Here is a 26,285-nt window from a genome sequence, read left to right as displayed (position 1 = left end):
CCTCTAGCCTTACTTAGAGCTCATACTAATCTTGAGTTTAACATTCACAATGTTTATTTTTTTTAAACACGAACATGTTTTTTATCAGGGTTCTTATAGTTAATCGCGTGGCCAAATGTTAGAGCTCACAATTTAAATTCGGTAGTCGAATCTTGGAATGATTATGTTGGCGTCCCTGAGTTCGCCCAGCTCTTTTGGGTACCTGACTCGAGTTATAAGTCTTGCTAGACAATCCCCTCAAACACCGAGATCAAAGGAACAAATGAACTCTACTTCATCTATCCCGTCAACCTTCTGATCGAAAATGGAACTGACAGCGTTTATATATATATATATATATATATATATATATATATATATATATATATATATATATATATATATATATATATATATATATATATATTTATTTATTTATTTATTTATATATTTATATATATATATATATATATATATATATATACATATATATATATATATATATATATATATATATATATATAAGTAAATTATCGTAGTTTGATTATTTTAAACATTTCTACATTTTCGGTAATGCTTTTCTCGATTAAAACGTTTATATCAGACTGAGCATCAGATTTGGTTCTATTGTAAATCTGTTTAGTCCAACTTTAATCCATCCACAGCGTTAATCCTTATAATCATTTACAGGCCGTAGCTTGTCCCCAAACAAAACTTTGGGGAAATCGCAGATGCTTTACCGTAAATGACATCAACAAGGTGCTTACTATAACACCGCTGAATACGTCACAGATTTCTGCTGCTATACCCTAATGACGTCACGGTTTCTGCGACTGCAAAGTAATGACGTCACTTTTTTAACTGCCCCCCCCCTGCCCCGGATGTCGTATCTGATTCAATCTGTTCCAATCTAATGACGTCAGTTTTAACTGCCCCCCCCCCCCACCCTCCTCTTCAACACCAACCCTGACGTTCCTGCATGTTCTAAAACTGTTGACGTCACCGCTTCTAATGTCCCAAACACGATCAGGTGACATTAATTTTACCGACCATTTATAAAAACAAAAAACACTGAAGGAATATCATTCATTTGGTTGTCAGAAATCCGATGACATGTGACATTGATTTCCATGCCATCTCACCCCCCACCCCCACCCTTACTCCCAATGACATGTCATTGATCTATCAGCGATAGTGCTAAAAATTAGTGCACCGTTTTTTAGACACGTTTTTGTTTTATGAAGAAAAAAAATCAATCCCGTCGTAATGGTTGCATTTATTTACATCAACTTTGACCTTTAAGTATCTTGAATTAACCATTCATCATTTTTTTTTATTCAAATGAATGGCACTGCCAACGAATGAAAGAAACACTGAAATGTTTAAGAAAAAAAAACGTCTTTTTAAAAAAATGTGAAAACAAATTGTTTTGATCATTAGCTAACCAAATAACCTTGACCTTCAGATTAACCAGATCAACGCACGTTAACCCTTCGTCTAGATTAACACACTGCTCACCAGATTCGGTCCACGGAACAATCTTTGTCCAGATAAGCCTAGTCAAAAAATCAACCCCTCGTCAACAACAACAAAAACTATTTTTAAAAAGAGGATATAAAACTTGTACTTTTAGATTTTAATCTTATACCAACCTTAACTCACAACTTGACAGTAAACCTAAGCCTAAACCTAAATAAACTTAAACCTAAACTTAAACCTAAACTTAGGCTAAACCTAAACCTAAGCCCAAGCGTATACCTAAACAAATCTAACCCTAACCCTAAACCTAAGCCTAAGCCTAAGCCTAAACCTAAACCTAAACCTAAACCTAAACCTAAACCTAAACCTAAACCTAAACCTAAACCTAAGCCTAAGCCTAAACCTAAACCTAAACCTAAACCTAAACCTAAACCTAAACCTAAACCTAAACCTAAACCTAAACCTAAACCTAAACCTAAACCTAAACCTAAACCTAAACCTAAACCTGAACCTACACCTTGAGGCGGATCAGAAATAGGTTATAAGTGGCTGGGCTTATCCGGACAAGATCAGTGTTTCTTCCAGACTTTTTTCTCCGGCGGGCACTTGAAATTTTCGGGGGGGGGGGGGGGGTAGTAGACTTTTTTCGGGGGGGGGGGGGGGGCGGACACTGTAAAAAGTATATATTTTCTATATAAATTTCATTTCGTTGGGGGGGGGGGCGGTAGACTTTTTTCGGGGGGGGGGGGTCCGACCCCCTTCCCCCCCGAAGAGATGCCTGGAAGAAACTCTGAACAAGATCCCATTTAAAAATCTAAAAATATAACTCACAAAACCAAACCACGCTAACTTAAAATCTTTAGGACGCCATTACAAAATCTAAAAATATAACCCATGAACCGAAACCACCTTAAAATCTCGAGGCGCCATAACAAAATCTAAAAATATAAACCAACGCTAACTTAAAATCAAATCCCCAGTCTTTTAGTCTCAAATTCAATTATCTTAATGCCAATCTCTAGCAGACGATTAATGGCGGTATAAAATAAATGATGGCGTTTGCAATATAAGAGCGGAAGTAATAGGGTCTGATGACGGATATTTGTGGGGGTTTTTTTCAACATTTTTAGTAAAGTTCATACAAGTTAAAGATATTCCCTTAAGGTCGATCGTCACTGATATAGCGGTGGTTTAAAGGTCAACTTTTCTTTGAAATTTATGACGAAAAGGTCAAATTGTCACGGATATAGAGTTTTAAAGGTCAAATCGTCACGGAAATTGTGGTTTAATGGTCAAATCGTCACGGATATTGTGGTTTAAAGGTCAAATTGTCACGGAAATCGTGGTTTAAAGGTCAAATCGTCACGGATTTAGTGGTTTAAAGGTCAAGTCGTCACGGATTTAGTGGTTAGTGTTTTAAAAGTCAAATCGTCACGGAAATTGTGTTTTAAAGGTCAAATCGTCACGGATTATTTTAAAGGTCAAATTGTCACGGATATAGTGGATTAAAGGTTAAATTATCCGGATATTGTAGTTTAAATGTCAGCTTTTCTTTGAATTTTATGACTAAAAGATCAATCGTCACGGAAATTTTGATTCAAAACTCCTATCGTTAAGGTTTGACAAGAGTCCACATTCAACTTTGTATTAAAGTATAACGTGTATACATCGACAAAATATTATATTTAAAGTAAATAAATCAATGTTCTACACGCTAACTCGAAAAACATTATCCTTTACAAAAATACATTTATATTCGCTTCTAATATCCATGTGTATGTAAAAAAAAAAAAGATATATACATCTTTAAACGAAAAGCTGATGTCTACGCTAATGATGGAATTAACGACATTGTTCTTCACTGATCTACCAACACAACATACACGCGAATACAAACAAACATAATTGTGTTCCCTTTATTTCATGTACTGACCTAAGAGTTTGATGATTAATTTATCCTACACATTTAAATGAAACGTAATTTTATACATGAGATTTACGCTCGTTTGGATTGCTACTCCGACTCCCACCCCCAGCCCAACACCAACGGCACACCAACCCCACCCCATTCTATCTGCCTGTAAAAAAAACGCTAAACTGAAAATAAATGCGCCTATTCAAAGTAAGAAGTAAGTAAAAATCATAAATTTGACTATTCGCGGCGAGAAATCTTAACACTCAGCACAACGAGAGAAAAAAAATTCATTTTTTTTTTAAATAATTTTAGTTTGTCTCTGTGATGAAATCTCATCCAATCCAACTTTAAATCATTGTTTATTTTTTATTTTTTTTAATTTCACTCTGGCTAACTAAAAATCCGCGGTAATTTATAACATCCAACTGTCCGCGAACGAGCGAGAGGTCCACGTCTAATAATCCTGAGTGTCTACACATTTTTTGGCGGGAGTTAGAAATGTCAACGGACATAAAAACAGCTGTGAGAAACGAAAGCCAGCGAGCCGGTTCATGGTGTTGTGACGTCAGGCACGGTAGCTCTGGTCTACGCATTAAAGTTTGAACACGAAAATCGAATTGTACAAGAGCTTTTAAGTAATTAAGTTTCGAGGTGTTTTTTTTCTTGCGTTTTTTTTTTCTTTCCACTAAGTAGTTCCCAAAATGTTTTTTGCGTGTCCCAGTTCATTAACAAAGAAGTATATGTTATGGTTGGAATACATATTAATGTATATTTTTATTTATTAACTTATGTAAATAGTTATATGTATAGTTATATATATATATATATATATATATATATATATATATATATATATATGTATATATATATATGTATATATATATATATATATATATATATATATATATATATATATATATATATATATATATATATATATATATATATATATGTATATATATATATATATATGTATATATATATATATATATATATATATATATATATATATATATATATATATATATATATATATGTATATATATATATATATATATATGTATATATATATATATATATATTTATATAGTTATTTATATATTTAGTTATAAATATACAAATATGTACGTATTGATATATATATATATATATATATATATATATATATATATATATATATAATATATTTTATATATATATATATATATATATATATATATATATATATATATATATATGAATTTGTGTATGATATACACATATACACATTAATAATAAACGTATATAAATACAATTTTATATATATATATATATATATATATATATATATATATATATATATATATATATATATATATATATATATATGCATATAAACATATATATATATATGTGTATATATATGTGTATATGTATATATATTTATATATATTTATATATAGGTCTATATATATATATATATATATATATATATATATATATATATATATATATATATATATATATATATATATATATATATATATATATATATATATATATATATATATATATATATATATATATATAGGTCTATTGTTTTAACTATTCCTGTATAACAAATGTTAAAATCATTTTACCAAATCTTGTAAATTCAAGTGTCATCCAGCACGTAAGGATGGTTGTACGCTAGATAAAAAGTATGTGAACCTCTACAACATCTAAACGGGACCGACTATTTACTGTTGTGAAAGCACTGATTAAGTACTTACATGAGATAGTGCGTGCGAGAATCGGTACAACATCACGTGACGTTTTAAGCGAAAACTTTTCTCGTCCTGTTTCAAGTTTGTAGTTTAAAAGGACATGTAAAAAACATTTGAATACTTGAATTAAACCTAGGTTGGACCTTTTTTTCCAGTTTTATTATTTTTTTTACGTTGCATTTTTTTTTAAGTATTATCTGTTGTTTTTTTTTTTGTTTTTTCAAATTTCTAGTTATAATTTGCATTACATTATATATATTTTTGTACTTTTTCCTAGTCTTAAAACATTTGAAATCGTGCGTGTTTCACGGATTTGTCTGACAGTTTGAGTCCAAACGATAAGTTTAGTAATGACTTGTGTAAGATAGATAAAATGCCAGGTAGCAATCAAAATCATATTTTTAAGACAATTTTTTTTAAAAATATGTAAGTTCTGGTATTTTAAAAATGGAATCGTTGAAAGTGAGAACGAGTTCGAATCTACGAGTATTTGGTGCAGTCGTGGAGCTCCATTAAACGAGTTCGTATGGGTCAAGAGTTAGACAACAATATGAGTTCGTTTAGTTTTAAACTCAGTGGTGAGGAGATTTACCTCGGCTGAAATAAGTGACATTTTGGCGTGATGTCGTAAACACAAAGTATGACATTCAGACGTGATGCCATGAACAAAAAGTATGACATTCAGACCTGATGCCATTAAGAGAACGTATGACATTCAGACGTGATGCCATTGACAAAAAGTATGACATTCAGACCTGATGCCATTAAGAGAACGTATGACATTCAGACGTGATGCCACTAACAAAAAGTATGACATTCAGACGTGATGCCATTAACAAAAAGTATGACATTCAAACGTGATGCCATTAACAAAAAGTATGACATTCAGACGTGATGCCACTAACAAAAAGTATGACATTCAGACGTGATGCCATTAACAAAAAGTATGACATTCAGACGTGATGCAACTAACAAAAAGTATGACATTCAGACGTTATACCATTAACAAAAGTATGACATTCAGACGTGATGCCATTAACAAAAAGTATGACATTCAAACGTGATGCCATTAACAAAAAGTATGACATTTAGACGAGATGCCGTTAACAAAAAGTATGACATTCAGACGTTATACCATTAACAAAAGTATGACATTCAGACGTGATGCCGTAAACAAAAAGTATGACATTCAGACGTGATGCCATTAACAAAAAGTATGACATTCAGACGTGATGCTGTTAACAAAAAGTATGACATTCTGACGTGATGCCGTTAACAAAAAGTATGACATTAAGACTTAATGCCATTAACAAAAAGTATATACATTCAGACGTGATGCCATTAACAAAAAGTATGACATTCTGACGTGATGCCATTAACAAAAAGTATGACATTCAGACGTGATGCTGTTAACAAAAAGTATGACATTCTGACGTGATGCCGTTAACAAAAAGTATGACATTAAGACTTAATGCCATTAACAAAAAGTATATACATTCAGACGTGATGCCATTAACAAAAAGTATGACATTCTGACGTGATGCCATTAACAAAAAGTATGACACTTCGCCTCGCTTCCACTGACGCAGGGCCTGACCTTTAAACGGTGTTTACTAGCTGAATTATCTCCCCTCTTAACACCGGCCTTTCGTGTTCTAGGATATTATTGCGCTGTTGTCGATCGATTTTATCGCCCGATTCGATGTAATATGTGGATGTAGTTCGATCTGCTGATCTTTAGTGCTCTTCATGCTTAAATACCCCATTGCAAATATACTTTATATATATATATATATATATATATATATATATATATATATATATATATATATATATATATATATATATATATATATATATATATATATATATATATATATATATATATATATATATATATATATATACTAGCCGTCCCGGCCAGGCCCTGCACTGGCCTCTGTGAGAAACCTATCTGTAAAGGACCATGACTTGTGTTTTTAGTAATCAGCCAATACACGGCATTGCCCACCCTAACCACAACCAACCGAAACCAAAACACACCAAAAAAAAGCAAACATAGCACACACACAAATACAAACACAAACGAAAACAAAAACAAAAAACAAACGCAAACACCAACACAAACACAAAGAAAACATAAACACAAACGCAAATGCAAACAAAAAAGCAATTGAAAACAAATCCAAACGCAAACACAAACCCAACTCAAACACACACAAAAACACAAACGAAAACATAAACATAAACGCAAAGTGCTCACAGTCTAGCCCTGGGCGCCAAATCGCACCATGCTGAGGCGCCGGAGAAAACGCCTGATTCAACTTAGTAAACGACTATAGTACCCCATAGTGAACACGGGTAGGCCCTGGGCGCCAAATAACACCCTGTCGGGGTGCCGAAGGACGTCCGGATTCAACTCAGTTAAAGACTATAGATAAAAGTAAACATAGAGGACATTTAGGAGCTGACTTCTAAACTGTTATTGATTTTAAAAAAAAATTGCGGTGCAAAGCAATGTCATCTGATGGAAACTTTGAAGCTATAAAACATAAACATAGCTCTTGAAAGAAATTGTTTCTTTGATGTTGCCTTTACAATCGAGAACGTAGTAAAACTTTACACTGCTAAATGTACTTTAAAAATTCCCATTCGTGCGCAAAAAAAGACACAAATAATAACCTGCAGGAATTCCCGTTCCCGAATAAAGATGTCTTTTTTACGTCAACTGTCTTTGATTAAAAATAATAATTACTAAACAGTATGTTCAGTGTATAAAATAAATAAAAAGGCAGTATTTAAAATATCTATATCATTGCACTTGATCAATCCACGCTAATTATGTAATTATTTTTTTCCCAACACCAAAACAAAGTAATAAAAAGTAAAAAGTTAAATTTTTACAAAGATGTAATGTTTTTGATAAAGGGGAGTGATTGTGTATTCCTAATTTACCAAGGGACGCAATGAGTAAATGTAAATAGTTTTAACACAATTAGAATTTTTGTGAAAGGTGATACATTTATTTAAATTTTATATAATCGACATGTCGACAATTATCACTATAAGTTTGAAAAATGAAAATTATTTTACAACACTTTCACTATTGATTTTTTAAATCATTAATTTAGACGATGTGCATTTTATATGCATCGCTACCTCGGTTACAAACATACAGAATTGAACTGTAAATATTAGATATACATTTATTTATTTATTTATTTATATAAATGGCGCTCACATCTATTTATGTACATATATACATACCAAGTTTAGCTTGTGACGATAGGTTTGACCTCTGAATGTTTTTTACCTATAGGCAAATTTAAAAGTAATTTTTTTTCTGTGTGGTGTTGTTCTATTTGTTCTTGATTTTTTTACTAGTTTTTTGTGCTTGACCTAATCAAGTATTCTGTCTGTGTGTTTGAGCTTATCTTGGCTATGTAGTGAAGCTCGCCAAGTGCTTTCTTGCAGTCTGGCTAACTCTCTTCTATTGTACTGCACTGCTCGCAAAGTCTCTTTGATTTTACTACATACTTCGCACATCGTGTGAGTACATTGTCGCTGTAGGCTAGACACATTTTTTGATGGTGTTGTTGATGTAGGCTAGACACATATTTTGATGATGTTGGTATAGGTTCGACACATCTTTTGATGGTGATGTTGATGTAGGCGCGACACATTTTTGATGATGTCGATATAGGCTCGACACATCTTTTGATGGTGTTGTTGTGATAGGCTCGATACATCTTTTGATGTTGTTGATATAGGTTCAACACATCTTTTGATGGTGTTGTTGATGTAGGTTCGACACATCTTTTGATGGTGTTGATATATGTTCGACACATCTTTTGATGGTGTTGTTGATGTAGGTTCGACACATCTTTTGATGGTGTTGTTGATGTAGGTTCGACACATCTTTTGATGGTGATGATATATGTTCGACATATCTTTTGATGGTGTTGTTGATGTAGGTTCGACACATCTTTTGATGGTGTTGATATAGTTTCTACATATATTTTGATCGTGTGTTGATATAGGCTCGACAGATCTTTTGATGTTGTTGATATAGGTTCGACACATCTTTTGATGTTGTTGGTTTAGGTTCGACACATCTTTTGATGATGTTGTTGATATAAGTTCGACATATCTTTTTATAGAGTTGTTGATAATATAGGCTAGACAAATATTTTGATGTTGTTGGTATAGGTTCGACACATCTTTTGATGTTGTTGATATAGGTTCGACACATCTTATGATGTTGTTGGTATAGGTTCGACACATCTTTTGATAGAGTTGTTGATAATATAGGCTAGACACATATTTTGATGTTGTTGGTATAGGTTCGACACATCTTTTGTTGGTGTTGTTGATATAGGTTCGACACATCTTTTCATGATGTTGTTGTTGTAGTTTCGCTAATCTTGTTGGTTGTATTGTAGTTGTATTCCCCCAAATAATGTTATTCAATATTTACAAAACTAAAAAATAAAAACACAATTCTCTATTCCTCAAAGCGTTTTTTTCCTCTTTCTGTCTAAAGGTAGATAATCCATTGCTGAATTAATTAATTACTCATTAGTACAACCGAAAGAAAATGAGTCAAACATCAGAGAGGGCATAAATAATGCTGTGTGTAGGCGAGACCACACAGAACAGGCCCAGCATCAAAGGCAGAGGATTCCAGTTTACTGACTGTAGATTCGTAGCTTTTATTTACTTAAGCTGGTCCAGGCGTCCGTAAAACATGTCACGCAAGTTGATGCCAGTTTATTTTTTAAATTTTACAGTAGCCAGTTGGGGTGGGGGGGGGAGGGGTGGACACTCTTTATCCATATTATTATAATCTAAGATTTTAAAAAAGTAAAACCTTTTTTGTTCCGTTATTTTAAATACCAATTAATGTTTTCGATCACGTTTTATGTGAACGATTTAATAGTCTGTATCGTTATCCAGAACACATAACTTAACAAATATACGTCACCTATTTTATTATAAGCTTTGTCTGTCTGTATGTCTGTCTGTATGTGGCAAAGATTATAAATCAATATTGACTCACTTCCGCTTTTGAAGGATGTAGCGGTTTCTACATACGCTCAACTTCGAAGAAAACAAAAGAACGTCTAATTTTTTATCTAATTCGATAATAAAATTAGTCATTAAACTTCAATTTTTAAGATTACTTTATGCACTAAGATTATAAACTTGCTTTTTTAAGCAAATTCCCCGTTGCTCAATGAATCAGTCACACATGTATTTTGTAGGCCAATGGTTTTTACTAAAGAACGCAAATTTTATTTATTTTCTTATTTTTTTCTGCATTTAAAAGCTTATTATTATAAAGATTTTTAAATATTTGTTTTATTTTATTTTTATTCTTTGGACAAACGGGTGGATTTTATTTTAATAGTCGCCAAGCAAACCAACCCTCTGCCACCCAGATTTCTCTCCCTTTAAAAAAAATGTGTATCGGTGCATTAGCCGCTCTCCAGAGTAATGGCCCCTGAATTTTTTTCAAATCGAGAGCCCTGTTCAAATAGGCTCTCGTCCCTCGGACCCCATTCACCCTTTCTATTTAGGCAAGTCATTTCGACACAGGAGGCGTTCATTCATCTCAGTGCAACAATATTTTAAAGAACATTTGTCTCGTTTCGAATTTTGAAGTTCCCCTTTTTATTTTTAACCTTTTAAAATTGTTCGAATACTTGTAAACTAACGAAGTTCGACTTTCATTTTCTTGAGGGTATGGATGGAGAAGCTATATATATATATATATATATATATATATATATATATATATATATATATATATATATATATATATATATATATATATATATACTAGCCGCCCCGGCCAGGCTCTGCGCTGGCCTCTGTGAGAAACCTCTCTGTAAAGGACCATGACTTGTGTGTTTAGTAATCAGCATATACACGGCATTGCCCGCCCTAACCACAACCAACCGAAACCAAAACACACCAAAAAACAGCAAACATAACACAAACACTAATACAAACACAAACGAAAACAAAAACAAAAACAAAAAAACAAACGCAAACGCAAACACAAACACAAACACAAAATCAAAGAAAACATGCAAAAAAACACAAACGCTAACATAAACATAAACGCAAAGTGCTCACAGTATATCCCGGGGCGCCAAATCGTACCATGCTGAGGCGCCGGAGAAAACGCCTGATTCAACTTAGTAAACGACTATAGTACCCCAACTAATTCTTAGTCTTATACGCTCACTTAAACGAATGTAGGCGCCATAGTGAACACGGGTAGGCCCTGGGCGCCTAATAACACCCTGTCGGGGCGCCGAAGGACGTCCGGATTCGACTCAGCTAAAGACTATAGATAAAAGTAAACATAGAGGACATTTAGGAGCTGACTTCTAAAGTGTTATTGATTTTTTTTTAAATTGCGGTGCAAAGCAATGTCATCTGATGGAAACTTTGAAGCTATAAAACATAAACATAGCTCTTGAAAGAAATTGTTTCTTTGATGTTGCCTTTACAATCGAGAACGTAGTAAAACTTTACACTGCTAAATGTACTTTAAAAATTCCCATTCGTGCGCAAAAAAAAAAAAAAAAAAAAGAAGAAAAAAAAAAAAAAAAAAACAAAAGAAAAAACAAACAAAAAAAAAAAAAAGAAAAACAAAAAAAAAAAAAAACAAAAAAAAAAAAAGAAAAAAAAAAAAAAAAAAAAAAAATTTAAAATATCTACCACATTGCACTTGATCAATCCACGCTAGTTATGTAATTATTTTTTTCCCAACACCAAAACAAAGTAATAAAAAGTAAAAAGTTAAATTTTTACAAAGATGTAATGTTTTGGATATAGGGAAGTGATTGTGTTTTCCTAATTTACCAAGGGACGTAATGAGTAAATGTAAATAGTTTTAACACAATTAGAATTTTTGTGAAAGGTTATACATTTATTTAAATTTTATATAATTGACATGTCGACAATCATCACTATAAGTTTGAAAAATGAAATTATTTTACAACACTTTCACTATTGATTTTTTAAATCATTAATTTAGACGATGTGCACTTTATATGCATCGTTACCTCGGTTACAAACATACAGAATTGAGCTGTATATATTAGATATACATTTATTTATTTATATAAATGGCGCTCACATCTATTTATGTACATATATACATACCAAGTTTAGCTTGTGACGATAGGTTTGACCTCTGAATGTTTTTTACCTATAGGCCAATTTAAAAGTCTTTTTTTTCTTCTGTGTGGTGTTGTTCTATTTTTCTTGAATTTTCTACTAGTTTTTTGTGCTTGACCTAATCAAATATTCAGTCTGTGTGTTTGGGTTTATCTTGGCTATGTAGAAAAGCTCACCTAGTGCTTTCTTGCAGTCTGGCTAATTCTCTTCTATTGTACTGCACTGTTCGCACAGTCTCTTTGATTTTACTTTAAAGTTCGCACATCGGGTGAGTGCATTGTCGCTGTAGGCTAGACACATCTTTTGATGGTGTTGTTGATGTAGGCGCGACACATCTTTTGATGTTGGTGATATAGGCGCTACACATCTTTTGATGGTGTTGTTGATGTAGGCGCGACACATCTTTTGATGGTGTTGTTGATGTAGGCGCGACACATCTTTTGATGGTGTTGTTGATGTAGGCGCGACACATCTGTTGATGGTGATTTGATGTAGGCGCGACACATCTTTTGATGGTGTTGTTTTTATTGGCTAGACACATCTTTTGATGGTGTTGTTGATGTAGGCGCGACACATCTTTTGATGGTGTTGTTTTTATTGGCTAGACACATATTTTGATAGGTGTTGTTGATAAAGTTTCGACACATCTTTTGATGGTGTTGTTGATGTAAGCGCGACACATCTTTTGATGGTGTTGATATAGGCTCGACACATCTTTTGATGGTGTTGAGATAGGTTCGACAGAATTTTTTATGTTGTTGATATAGGTTCGAATAGTCTTTTAATGTTGTTGTTATAGGTTTGACACATCTTTTGATGATGTTGTTGTAGGTTAGCTAATCTTGTTGATGGTACTATAGTTGTATTTCCCCAAAATGTTATTCAATGTTTACAAAAATAAAAAATAAAAACACAATTCTCTATTTCTCAAAGCGTTTTTTTCCTCTTTCTGTCTAACGGTAGATAATCCATTGCTGAATTAATTAGTTACTCATTAGTACAACCGAAAGAAAATGAGTCAAACATCAGAGAGGGCATAAATAATGCTGTGTGTAGGCGAGGCCACACAGAACAGGCCCAGCATCAAAGGCAGGGGGCGCAGCAAGGATTTCAGTTTACTGGCTGTATATTCGTAGCTTTCCTTTACTTAAGCAGGGCCAGGCGTCCGTAAAACATGTCACGCAAGTTGATGCCGGTTTTTTTTTAATTTTACAGTAGAGAGGTAAGGGGGGGGGGGGGTGGTGGACACTCTCTATCAATATAATCTAAGATATAGAGTAAAAACGTTTTTCGTTTCGCTATTTTAAATACCAGTTATTGTTTTCGATCACGTGATGTGTGAACAATTTGTCTGTCTGTATCGTTATCCCGAACACATAACTTAACAACCATGCTTTGTCTGTCTGTATGTCTGTCTGTATGTGGCAAAGATTATAAATCGATATTGATTCACTTCCGCTTTTGATGGATGCAGTGGTTTCTTTATACCCTCAACTTCGAAGAAAACACAATAATCTCTCATTTTTAATCTAATTCGATAATAAAAAGTATTCATTAAAATTCAATTTTTAAGATTACTTTATGCACTAAGATTATAAACTTGCTGTATTAAGTAAAGCCCCCCCCCCCCCTTGCTGAATGAATCAGTCACATATTTATTTTGGCGACCAATGATTTTTAAAAAGAACGCAAATTTTATTTATTTTCTTTTTTTTTCTGCATTTAGAAGCTTATTATTATAAAGGTTTTTTTTATGTTTGTTTGTTTTTATTATTCTTTGGACAAACGGGTGGTTTTTATTTTAATAGTCGCCAAGCAAACCAACCCTCTGCCACCCAGATTTCTCTCCCTTTAAAAAAAAAATGTGTATCGCTGCATTAGCCGCTCTCCAGAGTAATGGCCCCTGAATTTTTTCAAATGGAGAGACGTGTTCAAATAGGCTCTCGTCCCTCGGACACCATTCATCCTTTCTATTTAGGCAAGTCATTTCGACACAGGAGGCGTTCATTCATCTCAGTGCAACACTATTTTAAAGAACATTTGTCTCGTTTCGAATTTTAAAGTTCTACTTTTTTATTTTTAACCTTTTAAAATTTTTCGACTACTTGTAAACTAACGAAGTTCGACTTTCATTTTCTTGAGGGTATGGATGGAGAAGCTATTTTTTCAAGGAATATCTGGTCGTTGAAGTGAATGCCATTTGCAAGAGAAGAAGTGGGGGAGATAAAAACAGATTTTAAAATATAAAAGTACATTTTATAAGAACGTCTAGTTTTGTTTTGTTTTTAATTTAATCAACTAACGTTGTTTTGTTTTGAATAATTTTAATTTAAGCTAAAAGCAGATACCGTTTTAAAGTTAATAACAAAAAAAAATTAAAGAACCATTAACATCTATTCGAAAATTTTAATCTTTCGTTTTGTAAATATTGACACAATTTGAGCCGATTTTTTAAAAATCCACATTTCTTATTTAGTTCCTAATGGAGAGAGATTTCGTTGCAATTAAAGCAATCGCATTTTAAATAAAAATCATGCAATAAAAAATATTAAGTTTATTCACGTTTTAAAAAAAAACTTATTTGAAAAATATATTTTTGAATTCGAAAAAAAAAACAAAGTAAAGTACTCTTTCAAACCTGATGGTCGATTGGGGCAGGTGCAGTAAAGTTTATCTGTGACCTGGGCACATGTAAGGAAAGCGTGCCCGACCACTTTTGCGCTACCAAACGTGGTGAGTAGTGGTACCTATCAGAGCTCAATGGAGTCAGCTATCCATTAGAACTGGTTCTACTCAAGGATGTCCTACTGATTCGAACCTGGGATTCGAACCCGAGACGTTCGGGCAAGGAGCCATATGCACCGTTCCTCTTACAATTACTCACCTTGAATAGGTTACACTTTGTGGTTTAAATTATGAATTTCAATGTATCACTTTTCTTTTTACTGATTCCTAAGATAAAACTAGATCTATTTAGCGCTTTCGTTGTTTTGTTTTCCTTTTTTAAAATGACAAACTGAATCAATTTCGGTTACTATGGTTACCTACCTACAACTCCGACAACTCACTTTGCACTCATCTCCATGTCTCGTCATCTGTGCAGCTCACTCGACACACACCTGCCGAGCTCACCTCACACACACCTGTGCGGCTCACCTCACACACACACACACCTGTGCGGCTCACCTCTCACACACACACACACCTGTGCGGCTCACCTCTCACACACACACACCTGTGCGGCTCATCTCACACACACACACACCTGTGCGGCTCATCTCACAAACACACACCTGTGCGGCTCATCTCACACACACACACACCTGTGCGGCTCACCTCACACACACTCACACCTGTGCGGCTCACCTCACACACACACACCTGTACGGCTCACCTCACACACACACACCTGTGCGGCTCACCTCACACACACACACACCTGTGCGGCTCACCTCACACACACACACACACACCTGTGCGGCTCACCTCACACACACACACCTGTGCGGCTCACCTCACACACACACACCTTTGCGGCTCACCTCACACACACACTCCTGTGCGGCTCACCTCACACACACACCTGTGCGGCTCACCTCACACACACACACACACCTGTGCGGCTCACCTGACACACCTGTGCGGCTTACCTCACACACACACCCACCTTTTCGGCTCATCTCACACACACCTGTGAGGCTCACCTGACACACACCTGCCGCGCTCACCTCGACTTCACACCTGGACTACTCACCCACACCACTCCCTCATATCGCATGCGTGTACCAGGCTGTGAGTCGCTCATTAAAATTTCATGTCGTCTAGTGCACAATGTGCGTGTGTGCCTGTACATATATATATAAATATATATATATATATATATATATATATATATATATATATATATATATATATATATATATATATATATATATATATATATATATATATAAAAATAAGTAAATATATATATATATATATATATATATATATATATATATAAATAAATAAATAAATATATATATATATATATATATATATATATATATATATATATATATATATATATATATATATATATATATATATATATATATATATGTATGTATGTGCGTATGTATGTGTGTGTGTATGTGTGTGTGTGTCAATATACATATATAAATATGAATATGTATAATATATATAAAGTAAAACATTACTTTTTTACCTATAACACATTGAAAAAAGCATTAATACAAATAATAGAAATAATAAAACAATACGCTTCAGTTGTTTGGTGAAAGGGAAATAACAAAGGTTAAGACATATTTTTTTTTAATTTCCTATTTGCTTAATCATCCAAAGAACGCCGAGTAGTATTGTGTGCAAAAATTAAAATAGCTTTTTTTTGTAATCCATACCATACATTTAGTGCTTCTAGCTTTTGAGTAGGAAAGTGCAAACTGAAAGTAAAACCCAAAAAAAAAATTATTGGAGAAAAGATTTCAAATTAGCCAATATTTATGATGATTAGGAATATGGCTCCGTGCGAATAGCGATGGAAAATATTGACAGGGCGAAAACAGGCAAAGACGCTTTAGTAATAAGTAATTCAAGAGGGGTTGCTTCCCGTCGTAGCCGATCAAATAACCGCAGTTATTTCCCTTCAGTCCACTTTCATCAAACCAAACTAACATTGTCAGACGGATGTTTGTTCAAATAACAATAAAATTATTTCTAGGAATGCAGACTCATTGTCCGCTTTGTCCATTCGTAGAACAGGAGATCATATATACCTGTATAAACTCATACACATACATATATATATATATATATATATATATATATATATATATATATATATATATATATATATATATATATATATATTGTTAACCTGAAGATATCCTTTATTATTTAATAATATTTTGGGTATATTTGTTATAACGCTGACAAAAATACATAATAATGTTCATTCGCAGATAAATGAAATCATAATCTATATTTCTTTATCTATGACTATATTTATATTTATACCTTTAACTATACCTGCACCTACACCTACACCTACACCTACACCTACACCTACACCTACACCTACACCTACACCTACACCTACACCTACACCTACACCTACACCTACACCTACACCTACACCTACACCTACACCTACACCTACACCTACACCTACACCTACACCTACACCTACACCTACACCTACACCTACACCTACACCTACACCTACACCTACACCTACACCTACACCTACACCTACACCTACACCTACACCTACACCTACACCTACACCTACACCTACACCTACACCTACACCTACACCTACACCTTCACCTACACCTACTCCTACACCTACACCTGTATAATATGTATATATATATATATATATATATATATATATATATATATAATGTATCAAAAAGAATTTTTTTTATCCTGTGTTTTCTAATGTTGTACTTCTGTATTCCCCAGGCAACCCTTGTCCGGCCGGGAAACCCTTCATGTGCCGGTCTTCACCCACCTGTATAGCACTGAAATTTGTCTGTGATAAAAACTATGATTGTGAGGACGGATTTGATGAAGACCCAGCTGTCTGTTTCGCCTGTAAGTATAGGGTGTGGGGGTGGGGGATTGATGCGTGGGGGGATGGGGGTGTGGGTGGATTGATGCGTGGGTGGGTGGGTGGGTGGATTGATGTGTGGGTGGGTGGGTGGATTAATGCGTGGGTGGGCTGGTGGATTGATAGATGCATGAGTGAATGGATGTGTGGGTGGATTGGTGCATGGATGGGTGGGTGGGTGGATTGATAGATGCATGAGTGAATGGATGCGTGGGTGGATTGATAGATGCGTGGGTGGGTGGATTGATGTGTGGGTGGACAGATAGATGCGTGGGTGGGTGTGTACTTGGTTGGATAGGTACGTAAGTGGATTGATGGATGTGTGTTTGTGTGTTGGTGGATGGCTATTTGGTGGGTGGGTAGATGTATAGATGGATGAGCAGATGATTGGATTGGTGGGCTTGTGTTTTATGGTGGGTGGGTGTTGGAGAGGTTGGGGTGGGGGCTTATTGCTGTATAGCGTTATGGTGGGTGGGTGTTTGCGTGGCTGGGGGGATTATTGTTGTATAGGTGGTTGTGTAGGTGTTATGGTGGGTGGATGTTTGAGTTGGTGGTGAATGTTTGGGTGGGTCGGTGGCTGAGTAGTTGGGTTGACGTATGGGTGGATGCGTATGTGGGTGGTAGTGTTGATGGTTGGCTGGATGTACTGGTGTATGGATCTCTATTTTTATGGATTATTGGTTAGATGAGCTCATGGATACGTAGACGGATATACCCATATCATTAAAGACTAACACCACAGCAATCTATTGAATGCCAAGTGAGTGACATCTAACATACCTCAACACACACCATCCCTTAAAACCTAAACTAAATTTAGAACAAACCACGAACATGCAACACTAAACTTTGACACAAGTCAAACCTCTCTACTGCACTTTTATCTGGCGGTTGCTATGTACGGCGAGTAAACAAAACAAGCCGTTGTCAAGGTGTGCCGGCCATTTTTTTTTTGTATGTCATGAATGAAGTCATGCCAGACAAGTGCACTGTCATGCACGGTGCTGTCCCTTGACGCACCCATAAACCACGGGCCCGCCTACATCATCCAACTTCGGAGTCAGAAGTAATTTGATGCAAGCCTTACACGTGAAACAAGAGTTATGGGGATTTCATTTTAATTATTACCTTAAATTGTATAGAGTTAAGGAGATTATATTTTAATTATTATCTTAAGTTATAAAGAGTTATGCGGATTGTAGTTTAGTTATAACTTTTAACTGTCAACAGCTATGGAGATTTTATTTTAATTATTAATTTAAAACTGAAAAGTTATAGGGATTGTAGTTCGAAAATTACCAAAAATTATAAACAGTTATGGGGATTCCATTTTAATTATGACTTTAAATTGTGAAGTATTTTTCGGATTGTAGTATAATTTTAGCTTTAACCGGTAGATTTTATGGGGATTGTATTTTAACGATTACCTTTCAAGAGTTAAATGGGTTTGTATTGTTATTATTACGGTAAAATGTGAAGAGTTATGTGAATAGTATGAGTTACGGTATTTTTTTTCTCATTGGAAAAATCTAAACGTTTCATTCCTTTTATTTATAATCTTTTCTTTGGGTGGCGAAGGGGGGGGGGGGGTTAACTTTTTGGCGGGGCTTGTCAAGATTTATTTAGGCAATATGAAGTCGAGGTTTGAAGATGTTCATGGCAAAGCCATGAGCGTTTATAAACTATTAGATCGGGCGCAGTGGCTATATAAAAACACTTGAAATCAATCTGCTTTGATCACGCACAATAATGGGTGTTGATTGTAGATTTTTTTTAAAAGCATGAGCAAAACATGTTTTCGTCATGAGCAATGTGTCGATTTCTATTTTTTCATCATGCGCAGTGTGTCAATTTGTATGTTTCCTTCATGCGCAGTGTGTCAATTTCTATGTTGCCGTCTTGCGCAGTGTGTCAATGTGTATGTTTCCGTCATGCGCAGTGTGTCAATTTGTATGTTTCCGTCATGCGCAGTGTGTCAATTTGTATGTTTCCTTCATGCGCAGTGTGTCAATTTGTATGTTTCCGTCATGCGCAGTTTGTCAATTTCTATGTTGCCGTCTTGCGCAGTGTGTCAATGTGTATGTTTCCGTCATGCGCAGTGTGTCAATTTCTATGTTTCCGTCATGCGCAGTGTGTCAATTTGTATGTTTCCGTCATGCGCAGTATATCAAATTCTATGTTTCCGTCATGCGCAGTGTGTCAGTTTTCTATGTTTCCGTCATGTGCAGTATATCAAATTCAATGTTTCCGTCATGCGCAGTGTGTCAAATTTTATGTTTCCGTCATGCGCAGTGTGTCAAATTTTATGTTTCCGTCATGCGCAGTGTGTCAATTGTATGTTTCCTTCATGCGCAGTGTGTCAATTTCTGTTTCCGTCATGCGCAGTATATAAAATTCTATGTTTCCGTCATGCGCAGTATATCAAATTCTATGTTTCCGTCATGCGCAGTGTATCAAATTCTATGCTTCCGTCATGCGCAGTGTGTCGAATTCTATGTTTCCGTCATGCGCAGTGTGTCGAATTCTATGTTTCCGTCATGCGCAGTGTGTCAAATTCTATGTTTCCGTCATGCTCAGTGTGTCAAATTTTATGTTTCCGTCATGCGCAGTGTGTCGAATTTTCCTCTTGCTCTACAGCCTTCCGACCCGACACAGACAGTATATTCAACTTAATCGACCACGAGAAGAAATGGATGCTGCCCAAACTCTTCAACGGAGCCGCCCCTTTCCAGGTCGCTCATGCTCTAACAGGTAACCCTTCCACCCCCTGCTCGTATGGTATTTTTATACGGGTGTCCGACAATGGACTCTTCCAAAGATAAAAAAAAAATGGGTGCTTGATTGTTAGTTAATAGTAGACTAGTTAATATCATTGAAATACAAAATGTCAGTTCTAGCTAGCAGGCATACATCGGGCTAGAGGGGAGCGCTGCCTTCGACACCCTCCCCCCCCCCCCCCCGGGACGATATAGTATATATTATATATATATATATATATATATATATATATATATATATATATATATATATATATATATATATATATATATATATATATATATATATATATATATATATATATTTCATAATTCATAAAAGTAAAATATACTTTAACCACCCTTGCCCCTCCCCCAAACCAGAAAATTTAAGTTCATCCAACCCCCCCCCCCCCCCAACCTCAAAGTTGTATTTACTTACATGTAAGCGGTGAACCTAAGGTGCAGGAATTTGAAAATGAATGTAAAATTAAGCAACGAATTATCTCCCATTTGAAAATTTCAAATTACACAATTTTATTCAAGGGAAATAACTTTCACCAGAATAGCAAAATCAACCATGTGTAGCTAAGACATGTGTGAAAAACACAATAAAACGCTCTAAATTTCATTACGTAATAATTATAATATATCTTTTATATTAGCTATGCATCATTGTGAAAATAATATATTTTACTTATTGAATACTTAACTGTAGGTTTGTTTGAAAGTCTAAAAACGGTAGCAATATTATAACATACTTCAATTCAATTTTAATGACATACATGTTATATTGTGTGATGAAGTGTTAGAATACTTTAAATTTTGGATCCCTTAATAAAGGGACGTCTTTCAAAACATCAAACACTGGTAACTGTTTTAGACATTGCTAGAATTATCGATTCAAATATAAAAAAATTATAATTTGAAAAAAAAAGCTTACGGTGAGTTATAAATTCCACCCTATTTAATATATATACTAATACTTTAAGAGTGGTAATATAGATTCCTAAAAAACTAAATATTTTTCAACTAGAGAACGCCTAACTTTCTAGTAACACTAGTGTGTTACGTACTGAATTGAAATCAGAGTTTCTTCAAGGCATTAAGTCTACTGCCCTCCCGAATGAAATAAAATTTATATAGAAAATATATACTTTTAACGGTGTCCGCCCCCCCCCCCGAAAATTTTAAGCACCCCCTCCCCCCCCCCCCCCCCGGAGAAAGAAGCCTGGAACAAACACTGATTGAAATCATCCAACTTACGATAAACTCGACTACTCGATATACTCTATTACATTCACAACACATATCAAACTTCGATTCCTAAACATAACTAGACTCGATGCTCCAGAACTACGAAACCAACGTGTTTAACTTCACCAAGCTCTACAACCAGTACTCCCAATCAACAACTACTTCACTGGACCTACTACTACACTTTAACAGTCATTATAATTCGATACCTTAATACCACAAGAATCGATACTCCCAAACTCCAGAACGATACTTCATCACCTGCATTCTCATTTCTCTACTACCAATCAGATTCCACTAGACCTTCAACTACAAAATAGCCGAATAAAAAATTATGACACTTTAACACCTCGATACTTTATACCTACGAACCATATCAGCAACAGCCTTCCCCCGCTACTCCCAAATCTAAACGTTTCATCAAAACTTACCAAACAAGAAACAACACTTTGAACACCCCGTCATTACTAAACTATACACCAGGACAGATTTCTAATTTAAAGTCAGAGAAAACGAGATTTTCAACCTCGCGAATAAATATAGGCCTATATAGACCTAATTTTGGTGTGGGGTGCAAAATTGATAGTTCGTCCTGGGTGCCGAAATAGATCGCTACTCCTTTATAAAAGTTATCAATTATTAGGTACTTTTTGATTAATAGCGATTAAACCTTTTGCGCCCCTCTAGGGATGGCGCCAGTGTTTCTTCCAGACTTTTTTCTCCGGGGGTGCACTTGAAATTTTCGGGGGGGGGGGGGGGGGCGGACAACAATTTCCGGGAGGGGGGCGGATACTGTCAAAGTTTATATTTCCTATATAAATTCCATTTCGTTCGGGGTGGGGCTGTAGACTTTTTCGGGGGTGGGGGGGACGATGCCCCCCCCCCCCGAGAGATGCCTGGAAGAAACTCTGGATGGCGCCCTAGGCGACCGCCTAGTTCGCTATAATAGGTAGCGCCGGTCCTGGGAGGTAGCACATTGCAAGTAGTAAACTATAATAAAGCTACTTATTTGTTTCCAAAATTTGATCTACTATGTTTACGCTAGCAATAGCAAGATGGATAAAGAATAGCGCAGTGGCGTAGCCGAGGTCGGGTGTCACCTGGTGCGGCACTTAATGGTGTCACCCCCCCCCCCCCAGAGGCGTAGCGACCCCTTCCCGGGGACCAAATTCGATTTTGCACCCCCCCCCCCCCTCTCAAACTTCTATTTGCACCCCCCTCAAGTTTTCGATTTGCACCCCCACCCTCTCAAACTTTTCGATTTGCACCCCCCCCTCCCTCAAGTTTTTCTCTATATATTTTGCTATTTTTTTTGCCTTGGTGTCACCCCCCCAAATAGTGTCACCCCGGTGCGGTCCGCACCCCCCCCCCCTCGCTACGCCTCTGGAATAGCGTACGTCAGAAGAAAGGCTCCACAATATTGAACAATTTAACCAAAAGTTGTTTTCTTCTTCTATCTTTGCCAGTCACTAAAGATCGAAAAGTCTGATCTGTTTTTTTGCTTTTTTTTTTCTTGTCTGATCAGACAAACACACCCAGCATGCTGCGCGCGTGTTATCTCGTGCGCGCATGTTGCCCACCGTATCACGTCATACATACATCATTTCCGGTTCCGGGGGCGTGATCCCATCAGGGGAGATCCAGCGTGTATTTTCAGCTCGAGTTTCCCTCCCCTTGTCACTTCCAAAGTCCGAACCCTGATGGCCGCTAAGTCTGCGACACGTCTAGACAGGGGACCCTCATTTCAGCCACACGCTGAGTTGTTACAAAACTATAAATATTTCCATTTCCTGTTCACTTTCTCTGAGAATTTATTTACCGAAAGGAAGCTTTTTTTTTAAAGCCGTAAAAAAAAAATGGCTTCAAGAAAAAAGTTATAGAAAACCTGATTTAATTTTACGTACATGCGCCATGAAAGAGGGGGGGGGGGGGGGGCGTTGCTTTTTTTATATCATTCATATATATTCTCATAATTGTTTTTAATTTTCTCATAGTAAACCTTTCATTGTTCCTATTGTTTTATTTAACTGATTTGCTTCCCCTTGTTATTTCATATAATTATTTCCCCTTGTTTAATGCCAATTTTTTTTTCTCCTTATTCAAATTCATTAAATTGCTTCCTTGTCATTTCCCTTACTGTTTAATCTGTTATATTCCCTTTAACGTTTCCTATTGTTCAATTCCCATTATTTGGTATCATTTTCCCTTTATTAAAATCCCTTCATTGCTTTCGGTTGTTGTATTAACTTTATAATTTTACCTTATTATATTCCCTGCTTTAACTTCCCCTAATTCAGTGGTTCTTAACCTTTTTTTTGGAGGTACCTAACCCCAACAGTTTCATATGCGCATTCACCCTATAGTTTTAGTTCAATCGTCGGGACTGACAAAACCAATAGTGAATCATATTGAGTGTAAGTCGGGCATGTCTTGATCTCCGCCGAACCCCTTGGACTGACTATCGAACCCCCCGGGTTCAATGGAACCCAGGTTAAAAATCACTTCCCGAATTATTATTTTCAACCTTTCTACTTATTATATCCTTATCATTATATTATTTTAATTTTTCCCGCTTTTAACTCAACGGTTCATACATCCTCTTACGTCATACAATACCCCCCCCCCCCCGTATCTGTCAACAGAGGCCGCTGACATGGAGGAGTTACGCCTTACCCTGGGGTTAACGGACGAAAACGTCCAGAACCTTCGCACGGCCTTCACCTGTGCTATGGAGGGCGACGAGAGACCGCTGTTGGCGATGGGCATGGGCGACAGGCAATGGCACGAGGTAGGTCTGGGGGTGGGGGGGGGGGTACAGGGGCATGAGGTAGGTCTGGGGGTGGGGGGGGGGGGGTACAGGGGCATGAGGTAGGTCTGGGGGTGGGGGGGTACAGGGGCATGAGGTAGGTCTGGGGTGGGGGGTACAGGGGCATGAGGTAGGTCTGGGGGTGGGGGGGGGTACAGGGGCATGAGGTAGGTCTGGGGTGGGGGGGGGGGGGGGGGGGACAGGCAATGGCACGAGGTAGGGTCTGGGGGGTGGGGGGGAACAGGGGCATGAGGTAGGTCTGGGGTGGGGGGGGGGGGGGGGGGGGGGGGGGCAGGCAATGGCACGAGGTAGGTAGAGGGTGGGGGGACAGGCAATGGCACGAGGTAGGTCTGGGGTGGGGCGACAGGCAATGACACTGTAGGTCTGGGGTGGGGGGGGGGGGGGGTAACAGTGACATGAGGTAGGTAGGGGGTGGGGGGAACAGGCAATGGCACGAAGTAGGTAGGGGGGTGGGGGGACAGGCAATGGCACGAGGTAGGTCTGGGGAACGGGCGAATGATGTTTCTCTTAATAATTACTATATTGCTGTTTCTCTTACCAATTTCCAAATTGCTGTTTCTCTTACCATTTTATGAAATGTGATAATTCTCCTCCCCAATGACTAAAAATGCTGTTTTCTCCTCCCAATGACTAAAATGCTGTTTCTCTCCTAACTAAAATGCTGTTTCTCTCCCCCCCCCCCCTTAGGTTCAGCACCTGTTCGAACAGCTTTTAAACAGCGGCTTCAAGCCCTAGACGACAACCCAGAAGTCCTGGGATCATCAGGTCAAGGGCTGCTTGAAGATCGACCAAAAGGGACCAATCAGAAGAAAGCCAAACCCCCGAACAATTCACTAGAACTTTCCATACAAATCCCGTGGACTATTCATTTATTTGCAAAATTAAATCCAAAAATTTTCGTTTTCATATTTTTTTTAAAGCGATCAGTGATATTTTTTGTTTTCAAAAATAAAATTTAATTAAAAAAACATTTATTTTTTTGAAATTGTGATATATGTTAGTTTTTAAAAAAAAATTGATGTGTGTTGTTAATTTTTTTGAAAATATCAGAACATGGCCGAATATGGTTCTCTCAGCCCACCCCCAAACTTTCAAAGTACTGTGACCAATGTATGTGTGTGGTTAGCCATTTTTTTTCTCTTTGTCTTGGTGACCTCCGACCTCATAGATACACGTGTTTCGCAGACAATGCAGGGCGCTGCCATGATGTGGGAATAAATATTCTTTAAAAAACTGTTCCCGTGTTGATTAATCTGAAACAAAAAAATTAAATATATAATGTTTGAGCTGTGTTTATAATATACTACAAAAGAAAAATTCTTGCAATTTTTTTTTAATTTAATAGAATTAAATAATGCAAATTATATACAATACGTTTTTTTTTTCAAAATATTCGTTTCGGTTGAGTTTGTGTTTTTTTACTTACTTTACACTGAACATTGTTGTGTTTAAATCGGGTGGAGGGGTAGTCCTTAATAGTTCATACATAGGTCAGTAAGTTCGCAGGTTTTTGTGACAC

The 26,285-nt window shown here is 36.1% G+C and overlaps 1 protein-coding gene across 1 annotated transcript in view; it reads left to right on the top strand.

Annotated features, from left to right (window-relative positions):
- Positions 1 to 26,002, top strand: part of LOC131942600 (neuropeptide prohormone-4-like) — a 149,576-nt gene extending 123,574 nt beyond the window's left edge. Inside the window, exons 3-6 of the mRNA XM_059302484.1 lie at positions 17,779 to 17,910; positions 20,564 to 20,677; positions 24,582 to 24,727; positions 25,454 to 26,002. Of these exons, the coding sequence (XP_059158467.1) occupies positions 17,779 to 17,910; positions 20,564 to 20,677; positions 24,582 to 24,727; positions 25,454 to 25,501 (440 nt within the window). The 3' untranslated portion in view covers positions 25,502 to 26,002. The remainder of the gene's footprint in view (positions 1 to 17,778; positions 17,911 to 20,563; positions 20,678 to 24,581; positions 24,728 to 25,453) is intronic.
- The last annotated feature ends 283 nt before the right edge of the window (positions 26,003 to 26,285 follow it).

This window comes from Physella acuta, unplaced genomic scaffold (genome assembly GCF_028476545.2).
Source record: "Physella acuta isolate Inbredline_101_S28 unplaced genomic scaffold, ASM2847654v3 ptg000413l, whole genome shotgun sequence".
Taxonomy (NCBI): Eukaryota; Metazoa; Mollusca; class Gastropoda; family Physidae; genus Physella; species Physella acuta.
This window is presented reverse-complemented; position numbering and strand designations above follow the sequence as displayed.